This window comes from Microcaecilia unicolor, chromosome 7 (genome assembly GCF_901765095.1).
Source record: "Microcaecilia unicolor chromosome 7, aMicUni1.1, whole genome shotgun sequence".
NCBI lineage: Eukaryota > Metazoa > Chordata > Amphibia > Gymnophiona > Siphonopidae > Microcaecilia > Microcaecilia unicolor.
The window spans coordinates 204471787-204491226 of record NC_044037.1 but is presented as its reverse complement, the minus strand read 5'-3'; the positions used below and the strand labels follow the sequence as shown (position 1 = coordinate 204491226).

Genomic DNA, 19440 nt, shown 5'->3' with positions numbered 1-19440 from the left:
TGTGATCAAGGTGCAGTATTCTGCTAGTGAGTAGTATTTGCAGCCCTTTTTGTTTTGTTTTTTTTTGCCACTAGATAGTGTACTAGTGTTTTAGAGCCCGGTGTAATTACAGTGCTGCCTTTCCACGCATAAGGTTGTAGCTCGTCCTGTCCTTGGAATTAGTGCTGTTATGGTTTGGTAAGGTTATGAGTGTGTTTTTGAACAAGTTTGTGTATAGTGTTTTGCAGTGGAGAGATTGTGTGTTGGCCTTACTGAGGTGACACCAAAACATCAGAAAGGGTGTAGAGCCTAAATCATGACACACTCAGGCTTTATTTTCGAAAGAGAAGGGCGCCCATCTTCCGACACAAATCGGGAGATGAGCGTCCTTGTCTCAGGGTCGGCCAAATTGGCATAATCGAAAGCCAATTTTGGGCGTCCTCAACTGCTTTCTGTTGCAGAGATGACCAAAGTTCATGGGGGCATGTCGGCACCGTAGCGAAGGCGGGACAGGGGTGTGATTAAGAGATGGGCGTCCTCGGCCGATAATGGAAAAAAGAAGGGCATCCCTGATGAGCACTTGGCCGACTTTACTTGGTCCATTTTTTCTTGCGACCAAGCCTCATAAAGGTGCCCAAACTGACCAGATGACCATTGGAGGGAATCAGGAATGACCTCCCCTTACTCCCCCAGTGGTCACTAAACCCCTCCCACCCTAAAAAAAAAAGCGTAAAATTTTTTTTTTGCCAGCCTCAAATGTCATACCCAGCTCTATGACAGCAGTATGCAGGTCCCTGGAGCAGTTTTAGTGGGTGGAAACAGGAAGTTACATCAGACGAGGGCGGGACACTGGGAGGGAAGGCCCGAAGGGAGGCGATCTGCTGCTGCGCCTTCACATGGAGGTGAGTGACGCTGATTTGAATGCAGGGGGCCCAGTGGTGGACGGAGAGGGGCTGTCGACGGAGCCGAGGACGGGCGGGTGAGACCAGGGACTGCGGCGCCGGGCCCCCCTTGGAGGCCCGGGCCTGGGGAATTTTGTCCCCCCTGCCTCCCTCTCTCGGCGGCCCTGGCAACCACATTACACAACACTCACTCACTCACCTACCCAGCAACAGTACACTGACAATGTGCGAATGGACAAACACAGAGGCACAAAGAGAGAAAGAGTAGGAGCAGTAAGGGGGTAGGGAGGGATTTGTGGGTGTTTGGGTAAGGGACAGAGCAAAGGGAGAAACAGTTGTTAATTTGATTATCATGAAGAAGTGAATATGGCATGAACTTTTTTGAACTGTAAAGTTTTACTACTTGGATCATTAACGACATCTATTGGAAACTATGCTTCCATGTTTGTGTCAGGTTTGAAGGCAAATGTAGAATTTGTTTTTGGAAAACTAATTTATAAATGCTATACAAAAGCTGGAAGTTTAAATGGATGCCTACTGCTTTGCCTTTCAGCTTCTCTTTCATGTTGAGTTTATCCCCTTGACCTTTACTGTTAATGTCCCAAGTCAGTGGGTGAGAAGATAGTAGACTTGAAGAAGCCTAGAGAGAATATACACGGAAGAAAATTGGAGATAAACAAAAAAAAAAAAGAAAAAGCAATCTGGTGTACTACATAGAAACACTATAATACATTGGTTTTTTTGGAGTTATAATGGTGTTTAGTGATGAAGCTGAAGACAGTGCTGTAAAAAGTTTCTCCATGGCACAGTGTTGCTTGAATGCTTTCTTTTTATCATTGTTTGTACTGATCTAGAGATGGGAGTTCTTTCATTCTCCCTGTCTCCTCAGCTCGAAACCTTGGGGTCATCTTTGACTCTTCTCTCTCCTTCTCTGCTCATATCCAGCAGACCGCCAAGACCTGTCGTTTCTTTCTTTACAACATCCGTAAAATCCGCCCCTTTCTTTCCGAGCACTCTACCAAAACCCTCATCCACACCCTTGTCACCTCTCGTTTAGACTACTGCAATCTGCTTCTTGCTGGCCTCCCACTTAGTCACCTCTCCCCTCTCCAGTCGGTTCAAAACTCTGCTGCCCGTCTCATCTTCCGCCAGGGTCGCTTTACTCATACTACCCCTCTCCTCAAGACCCTTCACTGGCTCCCTATCCGTTTTCGCATCCTGTTCAAACTTCTTCTACTAACCTATAAATGTATTCACTCTGCTGCTCCCCAGTATCTCTCCACACTCGTCCTTCCCTACACCCCTTCCCGTGCACTCCGCTCCATGGATAAATCCTTCTTATCTGTTCCCTTCTCCACTACTGCCAACTCCAGACTTCGCGCCTTCTGTCTCGCTGCACCCTACGCCTGGAATAAACTTCCTGAGCCCTTACGTCTTGCCCCATCCTTGGCCACCTTTAAATCTAGACTGAAAGCCCACCTCTTTAACATTGCTTTTGACTCGTAACCACTCACCTCCACCTACCCTCCTCTCTTCCTTCCCGTTCACATTAATTGATTTGATTTGCTTATTTTTTATTTTTTGTCTATTGTAAGCTCTTTGAGCAGGGACTGTCTTTCTTCTATGTTTGTGCAGCGCTGCGTATGCCTTGTAGCGCTATAGAAATGCTAAATAGTAGTAGTAGTAGTAGTAAATAGTGAGGTAATTAAATCTGCTGATGACACAAAATCACAAGAGGATTAGGAAAAATTGCAAGAGAACCTTACGAGACTGGGCATCTAAATGGCAGATGACGTTTAATGTGAGGAAGTGCAAAGTGATGCACGTGGGAAAGAGGAACCTGAAATATAGCTATGTAATGCAAGGTTCCACATTAAGAGTCACCAACCAGGAAAGGGATCTAGACATCATCGTTGACGATATGTTGAAACCCTCTGCTCAGTGTGCAGCGGTGGCGGATAAGAAAGCAAATCGAATGTTAGGTATTAATCAATGTGTAATTAAACTCTGGAATTTGCTGCCAGAGAATGTAGTAAAAGCAGTTAGCTAGCAGTCCATAGACCATTATTAAAATGGACTTGGGGAAGATCCATTGCTTATTTCTAGGATAAGCAGCATAAAATGTATTGTACTGTTTTTGGATCTTGCCAGGTACATGGAAACAGGATGCTGGGCTTGATGAACCTTCAGTCTGTCCCAGTATGGCAATACTTATGTATTTATATAAGATATAGAATTTGGAAAAAGTAGAAAGCGTTATAATAGTTTGATGGATAAATTTATTAAACAGATCCTATGAACTCTATATATGGATGCACTAAAAATTCTGAGAACCATTGACTATTCAAAGGATGAATTGTATATGGGGAATGCACTATTGCTTTAGAAGAAATGAGAATATTCATTAAATAATGATCTCTAAAACTTTGTATTACTTACTATAATGTCCTCACAAGTTAGTAACCTATTATCCAAAGCATGCAACCGTCCATACATATTTCCCACAATATAAAAACAGCTATCAAAAACCAGATAAACTCAGGTTCTAAACAATTATAAAGCATCCAAAAAATATTCAAGGTGCATAAAAAGTCACACCTCTTGAATGTGTCCTTTAGACACGACCTCCCAAAGCAGGAACCTACTTTCAAGTTATTGTTTAAAGTTTAAGTGAGGTGCTTCAAGATGACAATCTCCATCAAGTAGAAATAAGGTGGAGAGAACTGAAGTGTTAAGTCTGCACCCAAGCACCAGGCCAGATGAACAGTGAAGTCCTTGCCTCTGTCCCTGAGTGAGAGACGAATCAAGGGGTATGGTGAACATCTTAGGAGGGGGGCTGATAGGAAAGAGTGAGGAAAAGGAAATGGAAGAAGCATGTGGCAAGGGAGGGACAGTCCATGAGAATATCCAGTGCAATAAATCAAAAAATCTGGTGAGGCACTGGTGTTGAGATCATTCAACAAAACTTGTGAAACATCATGTCAAGGATGCAAGATGCAAATTTCAGTTCAAGATGTCATAATAAGGGCAAACCAGAGGAAGCTGGCATAAGTAGGCCCTCTCCCATGCAACTCACGAGAACCAAAGAACATCTCTTGGTCCTCAATACACTGAAAAACATATAGAAACTTACTGGGAACCTGGATACTGCTACTGATGTGCCTTTAGAGACAGCAGATAAAGCTCAGTCAGAGAGAATTCCTTTCTTCTAGCCATAGACCTAGCTTATATAGGGCCTAGAATGGATGTTGTATTGGTGGTATGAATAGGAGCCGGCTTTGTGGGTGCTGTGGGTGCTTCAGCACTCCCAATATTGAGAGAGTTCCTCGTATGTGTCAAAAGAGGGATTATTTTCATTGGGCTTAGAACCCCCAATAATTCTAAAAACTTGGCTCCTATGGTGGTATGTGAGAAGAGGTGGATGCAGCCTCACCATTCTGCTAGTGGCAAGTCCATTACAGGACATTTGCTGTAGTTGGGATACAGGGCAGATAACCATTTAACTTTCTCTTCCCTTCCCTAGCTTGTACAGGTCAAAATACTGCTCAGAAGGCAGTTCACCCTGCAGACTTATCACTGTCAGCATCCCAATTATCTAATAGCTCCATTTTTCAATCTGTATGTGTCTTGGAGACTGTTCTCACACACACTCTTTGAAAAACTTAATTCCAGTAGGGCCATGATGAAATAGCAAAGGCCAGCACCCCTCCAATCAGACTACTCATTATAAACCCCGGTTTTTCAAAACAGCTCTGACGAAACCAATCAGATAGGGTTGTGCATGTATGGAGCCATCCTTGGCCAGAAGAATGGCCCAGGAAGTCTTTTTTGGCTTCTGCAAAATGCTTTGTCTACATTTGCAAGATATCCAGCAAGTGTGCAGAACCAGGATGTGGTCATTGTACAATGCATTGGCTGTAACATACCGTCTTCCTGGCAAATATGGCTTATACTCTGTATCAAGGCATTTGTGCACGCAGACCATAGATATCTCTATCTACAATAATGGAGACCACACCTAGAAACAATATGTGACACTAGAACCAAAGGAAATTACTTAAGAGAGAAAAGTGATCTTGGGTAAAAGGTTCAAGGATGTATATGGCAAAAATCTTTCAAATGAGCAGCCTTCATAAAGGAGCACCTGTGTACCTAGATGTGTTCTTTTTTGACCAGGGATGCTGCCTGGAGAGAACTCAAGCCTATTCTTTGGCTTGTAAGTCTTAGTTACATTTGCCATTTTGTCTGTCTATACCATGCCGCTTTCTATAAAAGAGTTGCAGATTTGGCTATTGTTGATTATGCTTAGTGAAGACAAACAAACAGAAGAACAATTCCACTGAGGGAAAGCACCGAGCATCAAACGGTAGAGAAGAAAGAGGAACCTCTCGCAGATGGTGTCCAAGAGGAATCAAGTATTAAAAGTGAGATCATAAGTAGCATCTCTCCAGGTTAATGGGGTCATACATATCAAGAATAATTTATTGACATTTCTCAAGTGAGAGGTGCATTAAAATCTGTCTCAGGCATAGAACTGAAGAACAGTAAATTGTCGTAGGACTCATTTGCGTACTCCTCTTGAAGTGCTTAAAAGGAATGCGTTGAAATTTCATAGAGTGGATGATATTGTAATTTCCAAGTTGTATTATTTACCTATGGAGATTATCCAGGGGGCAAGACAGAGAAAGACAGATGTATTTATTTCCTGCCCATTCTTAATTATGAGCTGTCTACTTTTCTAATGTTTTCCCTGAATAGTATTGCCACATGGACTACGTTGCTTATTTCTTTTGACTCAAAAATAGATGCAAATTTTAATTAACTGTTACTTAAAAAATAAGGATGCATGGTTAATGGTCAGAGAGTACTGATGCTCCCTGATGGTTCAAGTGTGCAAACTGGAGTTCAAAGAAGGTTTTCCTCCAGTTGAGATCTCTGCTTCTTGCTATGGGACTTCATCATTTGACGTTCCCTTGCAAATGTTTGGTGAGCCATAAGGGGAACAAACTATTCTACGTTTACCCAACTCAACTGAAAAATTTCTTGAAAGATACGGTAGTAGATGTGGGGATGTTTTGAGTCTATAATTTTGACAAATGAGCTATGTATGATTTTCTTTCTGGCTTGTGCTCCCATCTCATGGTGGGCTATTGGTTGCAGAGGTGTGCTGTCTATATTTACATGGTTTATTATTTTATATTTCTTACATTGAGCCTTGTTTGTAAATCTGTTGGAAATGAAATAAAGCAAATAATGTATTCAACCCATCCAAAATATGTTTTGGTCCTACCAGTGACTCTTCATGAATACAGATTAGCTTGATCTGTCTTTAATTATGGAGCATCAAAAGTTCAGTTCTCATGCTTAATATACATTAATTTTAAATTGTTTCTATTATCTTTCTAGCTGGCATTTTTAGTTATTTGTTTTCAATTACTGGCGCTTTTATATAAGACAATATAATTTTGCATCTCATTGAGGTAATCATGACTGCTATGCATACCCTGTGAGGTAATGTCTATGCTAAACTGGCCAGGTGAGACAAAGAGTTTTGAAGTTATCTTGTGATGAAGAAAAACATATGATTTTGAAGCATTTTAGTTATTTACACTCCTTTTCATCCAGCAAAACCATTATAGTAGAGGAGAAAATAGTAAGAGATATGATCTGTACATACTCATCAGTAACAAAGGAAAAGGAGATCTGAATAAACCCTATACAAAATACAAACAAACAATCCAAAAATTGATGCAAGGTTATGAGCACAAATGCCACAACCTCTAGAGTAGGGGTTCTCAACCCAGTCCTCGGGACACACCTAGCTAGTCGAGTTTTCATGATATCCACAATGAATATGCATGAGACCGATTTAAATGCACTACCTCCATTGTATGCAAATTTATCTCATGCATATTCACTGTGTAACTTGAAAACCTAACTGACTAGCCTGCTTATAATCGAACGAGAATAACGCCCAAGTTCCGACCTAAATCGGGAGATGGGCGTTTATCTCACAAAAACGAATAACGCGGTATAATCAAAAGCCGAATTTGGGTCGCTTTCAACTGCACTCCGTCGCGGATGCGGACAAAGTGGACGGGGGCGTGTCGAAGGCGTGTCGAAGGAGGAACTGGGGCGTGGTTATCGGGCGAACAGAGATGGGCGCCCTTCGCCGATAATGGAACAGTTTTGAGCTAGAATTTAGAACACTTTTCCTGGACCCTGTTTTTTTACGAATAAGGCCCCCAAAAGTGCCCTAAATTACCAGATGACCCCCAGAGGGAGTCGGGGATGACCTCCCCTGACTCCCCCAGTGGTCACTAACCCCCTCCCACCACAACAAATGATGTTTCACAACTTTTTACTTTCACCCTCAAATGTCATACCCTCCTCCCAAGCAGCAGTATGCAGGTCCCTGGAGCAGTTGTTAGGGGGTGCAGTGGACGTCAGGCAGGTGGACCCAGGCCCATCCCCCCCCCTACCTGTTACAATTGTGCTGCTTAATGCTATTAGTCGTCCAACCCTCCCCAAACCCACTGTACCCACATGTAGGTGCCCCCCTTCACCTCTTAGGGCTATAGTAATGATGTAGACTTGTGGGCAGTGGGTTTTGAGGGGGATTTGGGGGGCTCAACACCCAAGGGAAGGGTGCTATGCACCTGGGAGCTCTTTTACCTTTTATTTGTTTTTTGTAAAAGTGCCCCCTAGGGTGCCCGGTTGGTGTCCTGCCATGTGAGGGGGACCAGTGCACTATGAATCCTGGCCCCTCCCACGAACAAATGCCTTGGATTTATTCGTTTTTGAGCTGGGCGATTTCATTTTCCATTATCGCTGAAAAGCAAAATCGCCCAGCTCACACCTTGACGAATAAAACATGGGCGTCTTTTTCTTTTAAAAAATACGATCCGCCCCGCCCCTTCACGGACCCGTTCTCGGAGATTAACGCCCATGGAGATAGGCGTTTCTGTTCCATTATGCCCCTCTAGGTGTGTTCCGAGGACTGGGATGAGAAGTTGAATCCCTGCTGTAGAGGTAGCCCCAAGTGGTAGTAGCACAAGAGTACCTTTAGAGGTCACTGCCATCATTTTTAAGCCACAGACATTAGGGGCAAGGGTGAGTAGGCTTTGTTCCTGATTTTTTTACTAACTGGACCACTCGGGGGAGGGAAGCCTACTGCGACAGGTATGGAGGTGCTTCTATTATAACAGCGGTGGTGTATGAGAGAGGGGGATCAGGGTTGGGTGGTAAGGAGGGTTTTTATTCTGGCAGTGGTGGGGAGAGGGGCAGGCGGAATGGGGGAACTTGGACTGCCACAGGCCGGTACCCGAAAGGTATGCAGGTGCCAGCCATATTCAGTGCCAGCATCCTCACAGTTAACCAGGTAAAATTAGGACTACTTCATATGCAGTCCTTCATGCCCAGCTAGCTGCCAGCTTCTCCCTGACTTTGCCCTGTAACGTCTCTGTGAGGTTTGGTTTCCAAATGGCCAGTTAGTGCTGATATTCAGAGGCACTGTCCAGTTAAGTGTCACTAAGTATTGGTGGATAACAAACCGCAAGCGATTTAAGCAAACAGGAGCCACTCTGGTCATTACCATGGGAGCCCTTATGAACATCTATGTTGTAGGCACTAAGGAGTCCTTTTACTAAGCCACAGTAGCGTTTTTAGTTTGCGGTAGAAATCAGCTGGCGGTAAACACTGAGACGCCGGTAGGAATATAATGGGTGTCTTGGTGTTTACCACTAGCTGATTTCTACCACGAGCTAATAACGCTACTGTGGCTTAGTAAAAGACCCCCTATGTCCCACAGTAATCAGGCAGCATGCGGCAATGTGCCTGCTGTATCTGATTAGCGGAGGGCACACCTACTCTCTGCTCATAGTCACGCCTCCTATGCTGGGATTAGTGAGTACTGATTGGCACACTACCACAGGATGCCTCAGTGCGTACCATAGCTTAATAAAAGGCCCCTTATGGGCTCATTTTCGAAAGAGAAGGACGCCCATCTTTTGACACAAATCAGAAGATGGACGTCCTTCTCACAGGGACATTCAAATTCGTATAATCGAAAGCGGATTTTGGACGTCCCCCAACTGCACTCCATTGCAGGGATGGCCAAAGTTCAAGGGGGCGTATCGGAGGTGTAGCAAAGGTGGGACTTGGGCATGCCTAACACTTGGACGTCCTTGACCTATAATCGAAAAAAACAAGGACGTCCCTGACGAGCACTTGGATGTTTTCACCCGGACCTGTTTTTCTTACGACTAAGCACAAAAAGGTGCCAACAATGACCAGATGACCACCGGAGAGAATCAGGGATGACCTTCCGTTACTCCCCCAGTGGTCACTAACCCCCTCCCACCCTAAAAAAACATCTTTCAAAATATTTTGTGCCAGCCTCTATGCCAGCCTCAGATGGCATACTCAGGTCCGTGACAGCAGTATGTAAGTCCCTGGAGCAGTTTTAGTGGGTGCAGTGCATTTTATACAGGTGGACCCAGCCCCATCCTCCTCTACATTTTACGTTTGTGGAGGAAACAGCGAGCTCTCCAAAACCCACTGTACCCACATCTAGGTGCTCCCCTTCACCCATAAGGGCTATGGTAGTGGTGTACAGTTGGGGGTAGTGGGTTTTGGGTGGCTCAGCACACAAGGTAAGGGAGCTATGTTCCTGGGAGCAATTTATGAAGTCCACTGCAGTGCCCCCTAGGGTGTCTGGTTGGTGTCCTGGCATGTCAGGGGGACCAGTGCACTACAAATGCTGGCTCCTTCCACGACCAAATGGCTTGCATTTGGTCGTTTCTGAGATGGACGTCCTTGGTTTCGAAAATCGCCGAAAATCAGAAACGTCCATGGCTTGGGATGACCAAATCTAGGGATGACCAAATTTAAGGATTTGGACGTCCCTGACGGCATTTTCAAAACGAATGATGGACATCCATCTTGTTTCGAAAATATGGGTTTCCCCGTCCTGGATCAGGACATTTTGCGAGGACATCCAAATCAAAACTTGGATGTCCCTTTCGAAAATGCCCCTCTTAGGCTCCTAAATTTTCCTGAAAAAAATAGGGCATGAATGTAGGAGATCATCTATTTTTGAACATCGGGCCCACCGTCTTTTGTGCTCTGTTGTTTCCATGCACATAACTTGAACGTTTTTTGAGGAGATGAGTTTCCTTGTAATCAGTGTGTCTATCTGATTTCTATGAACCTTCAATTGTTCTCAATTCTTTAATTTCTGTGTTAACTTTCAGTAATATATTTGCAAGGAAAACAAGTAGAAAGTTAATGGTGAATTAAAACAATAACAATAAAAAACAACTAAACAAAGACATCACCAATTATCTTTATCAGAAAAATTAAAAAAGAAAACCTGCTTGCTCTAAATATAGCTGGCTCAGGTGGTGGATCTCCTCCTTTCCCATAGATGCATCAGCTGGTTGTCCTAATACAGGGATGAAGAGTTACAGGAGCAGCTGCTGTGCTACCTCCAGTGACAAGGCAAACATCTGCTCTATATTTAAAGCAAGCAGATGCTCTTACTTACCTTTTCTGATAAATATTTTTGGCGACTTCCCTCTTTTAGGTGGGTTGCTGACTGTCTGGGGCTGGTCCTTGCCCTTTTTAAAAAAATCATTGGGATGATACTGATGCGTGTGTGCACAGAATACTTCGTGGCTATGCCGGTAAAAAAATATGGTTCATAAACGAGTCATTTTCAGCATGTGCATGAAGATTACTGACCTTGTAATACACAGGACAACAATGCAGATAATAGCAATCTGAATCGTTCCAATCACGGCTGCTATCAAGACATACTGAAACCTCACAGGACCAGGCACCACATATAAAACGTTGAAGTCTTTTTTTTCACAGTGTGGTCCACTATAGCCCGTATCACATCTGGAAAGACAAACACTTGCCTTTGTTAATTAGGGAGACAAACTGTAAACAGGGAATTGTAAAAAAGCAAACACGTTATGGTCTTTGAGGGTGAGCTGGAGTACTAACAATAGCAGAAAAAGCAGAATCCAGGAAGCATCATGGCAAAAATGGAACTTTGAACATTTTTGTGTGAAGTTAGTTTGTACGAGCTCTGGTTACCACTTGGCATAGATCAGATTTCCAGGACTGGGAGATGCCTAGGTATTTCCATGGTGTTAATGTTACAATAGTGACAGACTGATATATGCCTGAGGGCACTTGCCCTTTCTGTTGGTCAAAGGACAAAAAGGACAAATTCAGTTAAAACATTTAAATCATGCTATCGCCTCTCAGCATTGCTCCTTTTGATTTTAAGACTGGAAGCTTCTGTTTTCATGGTCTCTCTCTCTCTCTTATTCTATGGATGTTATCCTTCTCATACTATTAAAAATGTCTGCAGCAAAAATACAGTTTACAGTTAAACTTTCTAGCAGTGAAGTATGAGATATATCGAGTCTGGTCTGTGCTCTATTTACTGCCTGAAAGGATGAGGTTGGGTAGTTTAATAAACATGCACTCACGCTGGTAAACCCTAAAAACCATGAAACAGCTTCATCTTTTACATTTATAACTGTATTTAAAATTCATGCCAGTTTAGTGATGTTTCTACTGCATGCGATTGTTTTTGATGATTCTGTTTTTATATTTTGCTGCCATCAAACGTGAGCTTTCAATGGAATGGCATAAAGGATGAAAACAGTTTAAGAAACTGGTGGGAAATCCTGACATGTACTCATATCTGTAAATAGGAACTGGTGGCAATGTGTAAACAATGAAATATCAATAATCTATTTTAAAATCAAGATAATTTCTATATTAAAAAAAAACAATTTTCCAAAGCTGTTTACCCAGGTAAAATGCTCTCTCTAATCTATCAATCCTTAACCCAAGGTTGCACAGTGTGGGCATGATTTTATAACAGGGTGACAATGTGAACTGTCAGAAAAAGTGCTTCTTTTATGTCTCCTTAGTACACACAGGTGCTCATTTTCAAAAGCATTTAAACTTACAACGTTCCATAGGTTACTATGAGGGGCATTTTCGATATGACATCTAAATCCGGCTTTTGAAAATGCCCAAAAATCAAGTAGTGAAAATGACCATTTTCAAACCAGGAAAATGTCTATATATATTTTTTTTGAAAATGACCATTTCCTAGATGTTGTTGTGCATAGTATGCCTAACTTTTTGGAACATTCTCCAAACCCCCCCCCCCCCCCCAAAAAAAAATTCAAGTGAAAAACACACAAAATCAAGCCATTGGGACGTAGGAAGACCCAGCTTCCACATGAGTGGAAGAAGCCAGTCACAGTCTCCAAGATGATCAATAAAAGATGATTATTTTCCAGATTCAACATGTAATTCATGCTAACAGTAGAAACCCAACACGGGCCATGTTGCAGCATCTAAGCCTTCATCAGTGGTTCTTAAAAGCCTTGGAACCATAACACGATGCAAATGATGGAATAAATGTATGGACATCAAGCATAGCAACCTAGCTCTGTAGACTTCAAAAGTAGAGACAAAAAATATGCCTCTTCAAAAGACGCATACTTTTTGTCTCTACTATTTAAGTCAGCGGAGCTAAGTTCCTATGCTTGATGTTCATACGTTTCTTTCATTATTTGCATCGTGTTATCATTCCAAGGCTGGCTTTTAAGAACCCCTGATGAAGGTTTAGGTGGTGAAACGTGGCTCATGTTAGTTTTCTACTGTCAGCATGAATCACATGTTGAATCTGGAAAATAAATGTCTTTTATTGATCATCTTGGAGATTTGACTGGCTTCTTCCACACCTGTGTGTTTTCGACATTAGCACATGGCCATTAATACAAAAAAAATGTAATATCAGACATTTTCCCCAGATTCTATATAGTGCGACTTAAATTGCACATGTGTGCGCAGCTTAATTAGTTAACAAGCCAATCAGCACTGATAATTGCCAATTGACAAGCAATTATTGACACTAATTGGCATTAATTAGAATTTATGCACACAGCTAAGTATTTTTTTTTTGTTACATTTGTATCCCGCGCTTTCCCACTCATGGCAGGCTCAATGCGGCTTGCATGGGGCAATGGAGGGTTAAGTGACTTACCCAGAGTCACAAGGAGCTGCCTGTGCCTGAAGTGATGTGCATAAATTCTAAGTTGCATAGTTGAAAAGTGTACATGGCCAAGGACATGGAATGGGTGGGTCATGGGCTCTTCTAAAATCTATGTGCATTGTTATAGAATATACCCAGTCTGTGACTAATTTAGGTGCAGTGGCGTACCAAGGGCGAGGCGGTGGGGGCGGTCCACCCCGGGTGCACGCTGCTGGAGGGGTGCAGAGAGCAGCCACACAGGCCTGTCGGCTCCGCTGGTTCCCTGCTCCCTCTGCCCCGGAACAAGTTACTTCCTGTTCCGGGGCAGAGGGAGCCAGCGGAGCCGACAGCCGCATGGCTGCTCCCAACGCCCCTCCAGCAGCGTGTGTTGATGCAGGGTATGCTGATGCGTCGGGGGAGGGGGTGTGTGCAGCGGTGATCCGCCCCAGGTGGCAGCCAACCTAGGAATGCCACTGTTTAGGTGTCAACATTTACACCAAGTTTTACTTGGTGTAACTGTCTGTGACTAAATTTAGTTGCGTGGATGGGCCCTTGGTGTATTATATAAACTGCACAGAAATGTAGGTGTATTCTTTATAGAATACACCTAGGTGTATTTTTTTCAGTGCCAATTTTTTAGGCATGATATATAGAATCTAGTCCTTTATGACTGCAGCAAAAATGGCCATAGTATGTGGAAAAAACTTGCACAAAGGAGCACTAAGGCCACTTTTTGCCGCAGGTTAGTAAAAGGGCCTCTAAACCAATTAAGGGCTGAATATCGGCACTTAACCAATTATGTACCGATTCCACCCTGGACCACTCACACAATAGCCATTTTTGGCTTTAGTAAGAGAGGATATTCAGCAGCATTATCCATGTAAGTGCCTCTGAATATTTCCTTGGGGTTGGTCAGCACCCTTAAATTTGGCTAGAGGCACTCTTACCAGTTCACTGGCTTTGAATATTGACCTCTATACTCCTAAATTTAGGAGTATAAAAAGTAGGTGGCAACTGGATGTGGATTGAAGGTGGGGAAAACTAGTTAGGAGCTTAGGACTGATTTTCAGCACTTGGGTCATAAATTAAGCTAATAAATCTAGGCAAGTGAACGACAGGCCTAAATTTATAAGCGTAACTTTTAAGCTCCTAATTTAGGAGCATAAATTTGGTCACTCAGCTATTTTGAACATCAGGCCCTAGGATTTTTACCACTGGAAGTTCCTTAAGTCATAGCTAGCTACCTATACAAATCTTATAGATAGACTTCACATATTGTTTGAATTTTGGGTTTGAGGTCAAGGACAGCCAGAGGGGTACATGTTCAGACTAAGGGGTCCTTTACTAAGGTGCAGTAACAGATTTAGCATGTACTAAATGCCATGTAGCCGACTGTATACCTATGGGCTGCATGGTACTGAATGCAAACTAATTTGTTAGCACATGCTAAATCCGTTAGTGCCCCTTATTAAAAGGAAACCTAAATGTAAAAAGTAGTAAGAGTTTATAGTAGCTAGCTAGTGCAGCACAACAACAAAAATTCAATGTTTATCTCCCACAAAATGTAAATTGCTGGATGGAGATTTAACAGGAATGACATTTCACTGCTTCAGTCACTTAAAAAGATGACGGGCATACTAGACAAGTGAGATGTGGAGTACTCTGCTGGAAGTGGCGTGAAAAATATGAATTAACAAACAATGAAGTTCTGTGTTCCCAGAAATTCTGATTGTGCATTACTACTGAGACAGACCAAAGGTATCTGATGGTGCAAGCCACTCACCCCTTCCTCTGAGGCAGCTCAAAGATCTTCCTTCTGGTGTTCATCATCACACCTTTCCTACCTTCAAGTATCCACTATCACCCCTTCCTTATCTTCTGTGCCAATCTTCTCCCCTTCTTTACCCCTTTATGCTGCCTATCATATCCCCTTCCCTTCTCTATCCTATCCTTCCAAGGTGTCCAGTATCTCCCATTTGTACCTTATTCTCCTTGAGGTGTCTAGCATCTACCCTTTCCTCCCTTAACTCCTCCCCTGAGGAGCCCAGAACCACTCTTTCCCTTCACTACCGTATCCCCCTTCCAAGATATCCCTCACCTTCCCTTCCCTAACCGTGCCCCCATGGAGGTGTCCAGTATCTCATACTTTTTCCCAAACTGTCCAGCATCTCCCCTTACCTTCCCTCCCTCCTCCTTCAATTATTCAGCATCACTCCTTCCCTTCCCTCCTCTTCCCTGTGACATCCAGCTTCTCCCCTCACTTTCCCTACCCTCTCAAGGGTGACATCATTTGGTGGGCAGCACTGGCGCAGCATCTGTGTCTGTAAACAAAACTCAGCACAGCTGGCATGGGGCCTTGAACATTCATGCATGCTTAAGGCCTGTCATATCTTGCCGTCTTCAATTTTCCTGTTTCGGAGGAGGTGGAATGTGCAGGCCTTAATTCATGTGGGTGATCAGAGTTCCATGCCGGCCATGTTGAGTCTTTTGTTTCAAGATTATGACTGCTACACTGATGGTTCCCCCCCACAAAAAAAAAAAAAAAATTGTGTTGACTCAGTGGTTAGGCTGGCTTTGCTACCATGATATATTACAAGTCTTCTAAGCTGATGTTCTGCTATACTTTACTAATTTCTTTCCTATTAAAAGTAATTATTTTTCACAAAGCATCCAAGTTACAGATATTAGCGGGGCAGTTGTCACATGTTAAGTTGAAGGGCAGTTGTTACCTGCAAGATGGCTTCTGCATATTAATCAAATGTTCACACTTTCCATGCATACAGTAGCCATCATAATTTTCAGGACAAGGGATGTAGAGCCCTCTGGCATTTTCTTCTAATTTATTTGCATTCTCTGTGAAGAGAAAGAAACCCTTTAAGGAAATCAAGGGTAGTCTGCATGCAGCACTCAAGATATCTGAGTGTAACAACAGAGAAAGAGGTAATGTAGACACTCTACCACAAAGTAAGTGTTTTATTCCATAGGTCCTCCATGAAGGAATCAAAAAATCCTCTACGAGGTTGCAGAAGCCCTATTTTTCTGTTTTAAAAGTAGAATCTTAACATGCAATAGCTGACCCACAAGTTCAGTTTATGATGTTTCAGTTTTTGGATCTGTATAACCAGAGCTGTCAAGCAGTTAGAGATGTGAGATTTTAAGTCAGTCCAAGATTTCTGACAAGTCCACCCTGATGCACTATGAGACCTGCAGCAATTTATTTTTTATTTATTTCTGGACATTCACTATACTGCTCATTGGGCTAAAAAGCACAGCAGGGCATTTCACAATAAAATCAAAATTAAATAGGAAACAGTTCAAATTGAACAAAAGCAGAAAAAAAATTGAGAAGAGCCAAGGGCGGAGAAAATGGGGCAGGGCAGAGTTAAGACAGGAAAGGAGGTGCCTAAAAATCATCGCTGAAAAAACCCCGCTTAGGCAGTATTTTATAAGCTGCGCCTAAAGTTCAGCATGGTATATAGAATATACGCTTAAGCAGAAAGTCATGTGTAAATTTAGGAGCGGCCATGTGCACCAACAAAAACGTGGTGCAAATGCCCACACCTAAATTTACATGTGGAACACTATTCTCTAGTTATGAACGTAACTGAAAGCCATGCTCCCGTTCCGCCCTGAAACACCCATGACCCTCCCATTTCCGTACCCTTCTTTGGAACATGTGTACATTTTAGGCGTGGATCCTGTGCCTAATTTTATGCATGTTGGGTCCTATTAAATCTGATTAGTTCCAATAATTGATTGTTAAAAAGACAATTATTGGCACTAACCTCCGGATTCTATATAGCGAGCCTCGATATCTGCACCGAAATCCAAGCATATTATATAACAACACACATAACTTAATTGGCTTAACAAGCTAATCAGCACTGATACCAGCTCTTAACAAGCAATAATGAGCACTAATTGGCAAAAATTCGAATTTACATTTATTTTATTTTAGTTACATTTGTACCCCGCGCTTTCCCACTCATGGCAGGCTCAATGCGGCTTACATGGGGCAATGGAGGGTTAAGTGACTTGCATGCACAACTTGCTAAGCACATGCTGTAATGCAACGCGTCTAACTTCTAACGCACGCAGGTAAAAAGAGGCATGGTTATAGGCAGGGAACTGGGCATTTTGTGGGCATTCTGAAATTTACGTGCGTAGTTACAGAACATGGCCCAGTGCGTCCTAAATCTGTGCACCGGGATTTACACCACATTTTCATTGGTGTAAATGGAGGCGCATAGTTTTAGGTGCTGAGATATCAAATAAACATATTCTATATACCACACCAAAATCTAGGCGCTGCTTATAGAATACGCTTAATTGGCACTGATTTCCACGCTGATTTTTTTAGGCACCATATATAGAATCTCCCCCTTCATTGACTTGTTATTCAATTAAATTATATGTGCAAATCAGGAATGAGCCTAAATTTTCGCATAAATTTTGGCAACCTTTACAGAATCATGGGGTCATTGGGTAGAATCAGGGACTACAAATCCCACACTGCTTTGGGATATAGGCTCAAAGCCATGGCTGGCTAAAACATCTCCCTCCTTGAACTGGTAACTTGGCAGCTCTGCATACCTTTAGGACATGAAACATAATTGTACATTTAGAAATATTAATTCTTTAGGCCAGTTTTAATTCACGTGCTTTTGACTGTCTTCTGATCTCTGCCACTGTATCATGGACTTGTAAGAGTAGAAACAGCATTTTATGTACTACAGTGGGATCTTACACAATTGCCCAGGGATCTACAAGGGGACAAAGTACGCACACAGACACTTACTCCCTGATTCTATACAGGTTGCTCAAAGTTTGGAACCAGAATTTGTGGGCAGATCTGAGATCCATGTGTAACTCAGTTGATTAATGGGTGATAACAAGAACCAATGAGGCACTTAATTGGTGTTAACATGTACATAATTGAAGTTGCATGTGGATCTCCTCTGCAGGCCATTCTATAACAGGGGCGTAGCCAGACTTGCATGGGAGGGGGTCCACAGCTCGAGGGGAGGGGGCACATTTTAGCCCCCCCTGCCGCCGCCATTGTCGCCCCCCGTCTCTGCCGACCCCCCTCCCGCTGCGAACCCTCCCCCGCCGCCGCCTACCTTCCGTTTTGCTGGCGGGGGACCCCACTCCCCGCCAGCCGATGTCCTCTCCCGTAGAACGCAGCGGCACTGTCTGGCAGAGAAAAGTCTTCTTCCTTGCATGCTGACGTCCTGCACATTGTACGTGCAGGACATCAGGCTCAGAGAATAGAATTGTTCTCTGAGTCTGACGTCCTGCACATACAACGTGCAGGACGTCAGCATGCAAGGAAGAAGACTTTTCTCTGCCAGTGCCACTGCGTTCTACGGGAGAGGACGTCGGCTGGCGGGGAGTGGGGTCCCCCGCCAGCAAAACGGAAGGTAGGCAGCGGCGGGGGCGGGTTCACCGGGAGGGGGGGTCCCCACTGAAATCTACGGGGGCCCAGGCCCCACGTAGCTACGCCACTGTTCTATAACATGGCACCTAACCTTTTCCATGTGCAACCCAAAAGGGGGCATGGTCATGGGAGGGGCCTGGGCATTTCCAAATGTTAGGTGCTATGTCATAGAATAATGCTTATTCACACCTAACTTTGGGCATCTGATGGAACTAGGCGTAAATGCGGTGCCCAAAATTAGGCGTAACCTGCATGCTATGTCATTATTCTATAAAGGTCAGGTGCTGTTTTTAGAATACGGCTTCGTGAAGATCTTCCTGGTGCCTAACTTTCGGCAGTACATACAGAATCCGGCCTTTAAAGTGTTAGTTTTATAATAGGTGCGCCTATAAAATGTTCAAAAATGCACCTCTTTTCTGCTCAAAATACTTTTGTATGTGTCTTTAAGCTCTCAGTAGTGCACAAATACACTTGCATAGTTACACCTGTTTTGAGGAAGGCACAGCTACATCTATGTAGTTTATGCGGACACACACATATTCTATACAGTATCTGTGCACCTGTGCAATTTTACAAACATCCGTTTTCTGAGTGTAGAAAATGCTTATAAAGTGAGGGGTTAAGGAGTAGCCTAATGGTTAGTGCAGCAGGCTTTGATCCTGGTGACCTGGGTTCATTTCCCACTGTAGCTCCGAAGGGCAAGTCACTTAACTCTCCATCACCCTAGCTATAAAAACTTAAGGGCCATTTTACAAAGGCATATAAGGGCTTACGAGCGTTTAGCATATTCCAAATCAGCATTACTGCCAAGCTACCGCGTGCCCCGGACAGTAATTCTGAATTTGGCTTGTGCCTCAAACATGTAGTGGAAAGTATTTTCTATTTTCTACCGCATGGTGCTTACCCAGCGGTAAACTGCAGTGGGCGTGCACTGCATGCCTACCGCCCAGGTAGCGTATGAGACCTTACCGCTAAGTCAACGGGCGGCGGTAAGGTCTCAGGCTGAAAAGGGACACATGCTGGTATTTATTTTTCCACACGAACATTTTCTG

At 43.4% G+C, this 19440-nt stretch overlaps 1 protein-coding gene across 1 annotated transcript in view; it reads right to left on the bottom strand.

The window, feature by feature from the left end:
• TMEFF2 (transmembrane protein with EGF like and two follistatin like domains 2) overlaps positions 1-19440 on the bottom strand; it is a 452795-nt gene that overhangs the window by 23876 nt on the left and 409479 nt on the right. The window contains exons 8-9 of the mRNA XM_030210572.1: positions 15681-15804; positions 10626-10784 (exon numbers count right to left, since the gene is read on the bottom strand). Of these exons, the coding sequence (XP_030066432.1) occupies positions 10626-10784; positions 15681-15804 (283 nt within the window). The remainder of the gene's footprint in view (positions 1-10625; positions 10785-15680; positions 15805-19440) is intronic.